Source organism: Alligator sinensis, unplaced genomic scaffold (genome assembly GCF_000455745.1).
Source record: "Alligator sinensis unplaced genomic scaffold, ASM45574v1 scaffold1907_1, whole genome shotgun sequence".
In the NCBI taxonomy this organism is placed as follows: Eukaryota; Metazoa; Chordata; order Crocodylia; family Alligatoridae; genus Alligator; species Alligator sinensis.
In genome coordinates, this window is record NW_005843160.1 from 13,094 (window position 1) to 18,384 (window position 5,291).

At 43.1% G+C, this 5,291-nt stretch overlaps 1 protein-coding gene and 1 long non-coding RNA gene across 11 annotated transcripts in view; one reads left to right on the plus strand and one right to left on the minus strand.

The window, feature by feature from the left end:
- The window catches only part of LOC112548397, a 17,775-nt gene that overhangs the window by 10,679 nt on the left and 1,805 nt on the right, over window positions 1-5,291 (minus strand). The gene's annotated exons all lie outside the window — the stretch shown is intronic.
- FHAD1 (forkhead associated phosphopeptide binding domain 1) overlaps window positions 13-5,291 on the plus strand; it is a 54,111-nt gene continuing 48,832 nt past the window's right edge. For 4 of the 10 annotated variants that reach the window (XM_025194091.1, XM_025194094.1, XM_025194098.1 and 1 more), the window contains exons 1-3: window positions 13-290; window positions 1,555-1,674; window positions 2,125-2,343. In XM_025194091.1, coding sequence (XP_025049876.1) covers window positions 1,579-1,674; window positions 2,125-2,343 — 315 coding nt within the window. In that variant the 5' untranslated portion in view covers window positions 13-290; window positions 1,555-1,578. Of the gene's footprint in view, window positions 291-709; window positions 1,014-1,554; window positions 1,675-2,124; window positions 2,344-2,644; window positions 2,695-5,291 lie in introns of those variants that run through there. The other 6 variants (XM_006037685.3, XM_025194092.1, XM_025194093.1 and 3 more) reach the window with 6 other exon arrangements.

Below are 5,291 nucleotides of genomic sequence, written 5' to 3' on the forward strand. Positions count from 1 at the left end.
GGGCGGGGGTGGGGGGGGCGCAGGTCTCCGGGCAGCTGCTGCGTCCTGGCGGGGCCACCTGCGCAGAGCTCTGGGGTGCCGGGACCGGTGGCAGCGCCGCGGGGGGTGAGCCAAGGGTCGGCTCACGCACCAACATCCCTTTTCCCCGTGCGCAGGCCATGCCGCAGGGCCGCGGCTGTCCGGCTGCAGGTCCGCCCGGTGCCAGCTGGAAGGAGCCAGGGGGTAAGTGCAGGCAAAGCACTCCCTGCTGCCCCCGCTTCTGGCGAAGCCCAAGCGTCTCCACCTGCCCGGTGAGAAACTTAACTCAGCCCCTTGGCATTGCCGCGTAGCTCGTGGCATCCATAGGAGACCGCAGGGAGGGGCTGCCCCTTGGGCTTGCACAAGTCGCCCTCTTCTCCTATGGACTTGGTTTCTTTGTCCGGAGTTTCCTTCCCACGTCCCCGCAGCTCCATACGTGACAAGAGAACCTATAAGCTCCTAAATCACCTCTTTCCAGCAGTGGGTTTGTGACCACACCAATGCGTGCGACTTGCACGGTCGGTGCTTTAACTTTTTTCATGCCCTTCTTCAAACGAAACAGGCCAACCTGTTGCACCGGCAATATTTTTAAGCATCGCGCTGCCTGCGTTTCCAGTGAAGCGTAGCTGCTTTGTTTTTCCACCCCTTCTTGGCTTGATGATGGTGCTGTGGGGATAAAAATACCAACATAAATAAACAGATACAGAAATACATAGTTTCCGCAGTACTTTTGGACACCAGCTTTGTCATAGGCTGCGCGGGCAGATGTTTGTAGGAGTCCTTGGTTAAAATATTGGCGGCGTACTGCAACTGAGCCATGAGAGATTTCCAAAATAAATGTAAAACAAGCACGTGAGCCTTGTGTGGAAACCACTTCCAGGGTAAGAGCCGAAGGTCAGATGCAGAATTAGGATTCAACAGTTGATCCGACTGTTGAAAGTCAGCGTCGTTTATATGATGCCGGCTGCCTAGAAGACCAATTCTGCCGGCTATAGGTACGTTTCTACTCGGCTAGGAAGGTTCGACGTCTTACAATGACGCTGTCTTCTAGGCTAGGCTGCAATGGGATGAACACATTTGCACCAAAGAACCCCCGCACCTTTTAATGGCGTTCTTCAAAGAGCATTTGAAACGCCCGTTTGGTGGTTTCTAAATATTTTCACTGAGTGCCTGACATGCAAATATTGCAATGTTATGCTAGCTAGTGAACAAGAAAGGGTACTTGGCCAACCTGCCCATTTTATTGGGATAGAATGAACCAATATGAAAGGTAGGCGACTAAATGAAATAGCTAAAAGTAATTCGGTAATAGGGTCAGATTTGAATGTTAGTGAAAGACAGATGCCTGCTTCTGTTAGGCTGTTCTGAAATGCCTTTTAGACAACGCAGCGGTTATTTTAATCCCTTTAAATAAATGATGAGGTTGTTTTCTGTGTTAGTTGATCCTGTTCGCTAGAGCCATTCAAGGTGTTTTGACATAAGTAATTGTAACAGTGTACCAAGTAATCCTCACTAAATGAGTTTTTAAAATTGAAGCCTTACAGATAAAAAGGAGAGACAATGAGAGCCTTTTTAAAAAGTCCAGATGGTGTTTTTATGCTGAAATCAAAAGGAACGACTATAGGAAGACATGAAAATTCAGACATTGTTTTGAAGGTAGGTGCATAAAATTCATTATAAATCTTGATACTATATTAGATATGAACTGACATGCCACAGAAAGCAACTCCACCAAGCGGGGAAAAGTTCTTCATCTGTTACTTCATAGTTAGCATACTTGCACGTATGCAATAGATGTATCAGTCATTCATTTTTATTGCTACTGTCTTGTACGTTTTGGTCAGATTCAGTCTAAAATAAAAATGAGGGAAAAAAGCACAAGAATAAGCTTGCCAAAATATACTAAATAAAATAGAAAAAGAACACACCGCATTTTGCACACATGGACGATCAGCTGACATGGGTGACTTCCTCTGGAGTCCAACCAGATTTTAATTCAAGAGTAGCTGGGGTTGAACTCACTAAAAGTCTGATTATTCTGATCCATATTTCTGGCCACTTTTTCATACTGCCGATGAAATTGGTGAAACTCTTTTTTTCACCTAGTTTTGGTTTCAGTCTGCAGGTGTGGAAGAGCGCCACGCAGCCATTGAATTCAGTGATTCAGAAAACAGTTTTGTTCTTCGAGATTTCAACTCTCTTCACGGTACATTTGTTAACGATTGCCAAATACAGAATGCAGCAGTGCGAGTGGGTCCAGGAGATATTCTGCGCTTCGGTTCAGGAGGGACGTCCTATGAGCTAGCGATAGAAAACGCTCCCCAGGTAATGTCCAGTGAACTGATCGCTTCTTCATCCTTTTTAAGGTAGCTGCTTATGAATGTTTTCTCCAGATTTGAAGTCCTGGTGCTCTGAGACTTGGTAGGAATTTTTTCTCCGGAGCCTGTAGAAATGTGGCTTGTTGATTCACACTCTTAAGCCAGTTCAAAAATAAATCCTGAATTCTAGAGGTTTTGCTTACATGTGGATTAAAGCAAAAGAAGACAGTTAACTAATTCTGCGATCGTATTAGATACGACTATACCAAATGATCAGATCCTGAATCTGTTCGGTCCCCCTTTTGCAGCCAGTTCTCCCACTGACTTTAGATGACAGCGCAGAATGAAGGCACTTTAGGTACGTACCAAGTTACTTTTATTAAACCAAACTTCTTATGTTAATGTACCAAGAAAATAAAACCATAAGATACGTTCTTTTACTAGTATTAGTTTCCTGTTTTGTGCTCTGCACTCTTGTAATTTCTGCATTTCTTGTTCTTTTTTTTCCTTATCGACTTACCTCGTTGCCTTTCTCCTTTTTCACCGTTGTCCTTGTTTCTTATATGCATTGCGATAGTGTCTATGAGCCTCAATCAAGGATCGGGACCCCGTAGTGCCAGCTGCTATACAAATACATGGCAAAGAGCTGGTCCTTGCCTTACTTTGTATTCTTTCTTCTTTCTTTTGCCCTTTTCTTTGCATGCCCCATGTTCCCTTTCTGTGCTACTGCTGCTTGCTCTCTTAGTAGTCCGGTGGGTGGATTTTAGGAGGGACAGTGAGAGCCTTCTAGATCCGGTTGTACTTCTGATTCTAGATATACGGGCATTTCTAATGAATAGAAATTTAGTGTGATCACCATACTCCAATAATAGATTAAACATCTGCTTTTTTTTTTTTTTTTTTATCTGCTTTTTTTCCCAAGTTTGTATAGCTAGTTCTGGTTTTGAGGTGAGTTGTGTTTTGCTTGGAGGAGCCTCCTCTGTAAAATGCCAGGAATAAATGCTCACAGATCTCTTGTGTGCAGGGACTGGAAAATAAGAAATCTTTAGTTCCCCCTGCTGAGCAAACTCAGTCTCTTCATCTGGAGATTTAAAACCTTTAAGCATTCTCTTCCCAAAATGCTGACTGGAGTGCAAAAAGAAGCAGGCCTTGGAAAACCTTAAAATGTCTCAATTTTTTTTAAGTAGTATTTTTTTAGAGGTACAGAATAACCAAACTGACCCTATAGCTTTTGAAGATGGTGGTAAAAGGGCAAGGGGGGGGTGGCCTTGCCCTTTTACCACCATCTTCAAAAGCTATAGGGTAAAAGGAATTGATTGTAGAAAACAGTTGTATTTTAATTTTTTCATACAAAGGGACTTTAGCCCTTTTCAAACCCAAAAGTGAACTTGGATCGTTTTTACTTCCTTTACTTGACAGCAGTATCACTCACGTCCATAGCACAATGCAGGGTAGTGGTGTGCCTCAGCAAAAGGCAGTGTCCTCTGTGCAAAAGGCACAGCCAGCCTTGCTCATGGTATACAAAAAATATTCACAGGTACAGGAAAAATGACATTGAAACATAAATGTAATATATAATGACAGAAAACCATCATGGTATAGTCAGGTAGGGTCACCAAACTTTCAGGACATTTATGTTGGAAAGAATTGATAAGAACCAGTAATATTTGCATTGCCCTCCGTCTTGAGTTTTTCAAGGAAATGCAGCTTCTTTGAAAAGGATAAAAACAATCATGTCGATTCAGGTCTTTTCTTTCTCCTTTATTTGAGGAGAAATGCGTAAGGACAACTACAGTATTGCAATACATTGCTATTCCCAGACCGCAAAGACGGAAATACTGTCGAAGTACAATTTTTAACAGAGGTGGGTTAATGGTCCAATAGCCTCTATCACTCAGGCTATTGCTGGGCATGTCGAATACAGTGATTCTCAACCAGAGCCTGTGGTACCCTGCGCTCCTGCCAGGTCCTTTGAAGGGTGCCACAAGGTACAGATAAGCACCGGCTCAGGCTTGTCCCTGCCTGGCCAATCCCCCACCCCCATTCCCTGGTTCCTCTACAAGGAGGTAAGCACGGTAATATAGAAACGAGTTTTCAAAATAGGGTGCCACTCAATTCACAACAATTATGGAGGGGTGCCTCGAGTCCAGCGAGGGGTGCCTGAAGTCCAAAACGGCTGAGAACCGCTGATCTAGACAGTTATCTCTTTTTTGCCGTAGTTGTAAAGGTGAATCACATCTTTTCAAATATTAAAACTGGTAAAGATGTTGAATTGCAGCATCCCGACCAGAACAAATGTAGCATCTTGAAATTGCAAATGCCTTTGAAAAGTAAACCGAGAGCCTTTTCGTTTTTCACCTGGTAACACCTGAGCATCACAAACGCCTATGCAGAGCAGGGAGCTGAATCCATATTGCTGCATTAGGTATGTGTGATGTTATAAACTCAGGCAAGGAAAATACTAAACCCTGAAGTGTACTTACTGGCAAGAACATTTTCATACAGTTTGCTTCAAAATGTATTTGTAATTTTAAAATGTTTTAATGTATTCTGCTTATGTCCTAGGATATGTGTGTGTGTTGTGTAAAGCATTTCAAGGACGAACCTTGTCCTTTTTCTCCACTGTTGGCTATTTAAAGGAGACCGAGAAGAGGGCAAATATACAGTTCAGCATTTTTGTGCTATGTCATTTCCTTGCTCCCGAGAGATTTTTTGGTATTTATTTTCCATAACAACTGAAAGCAAAAGATAAACTCTGAGGAGCTGATAAGCAAACTCTTAGTGATAAACAGATTTAAAAGAATAAAATAGACAAAATATTGTTTGATTCACCAAGCGCGTATCTTTTTCCAGCTGCAGCTACTCCGGAGCCAAGAGATTCTGTCAGCCTAGCCCTTTTCCTTTCTTGGAAAATCAGTACAGTCGGGTCATGCAGAGCGGGTCCTTGCGCAAGAA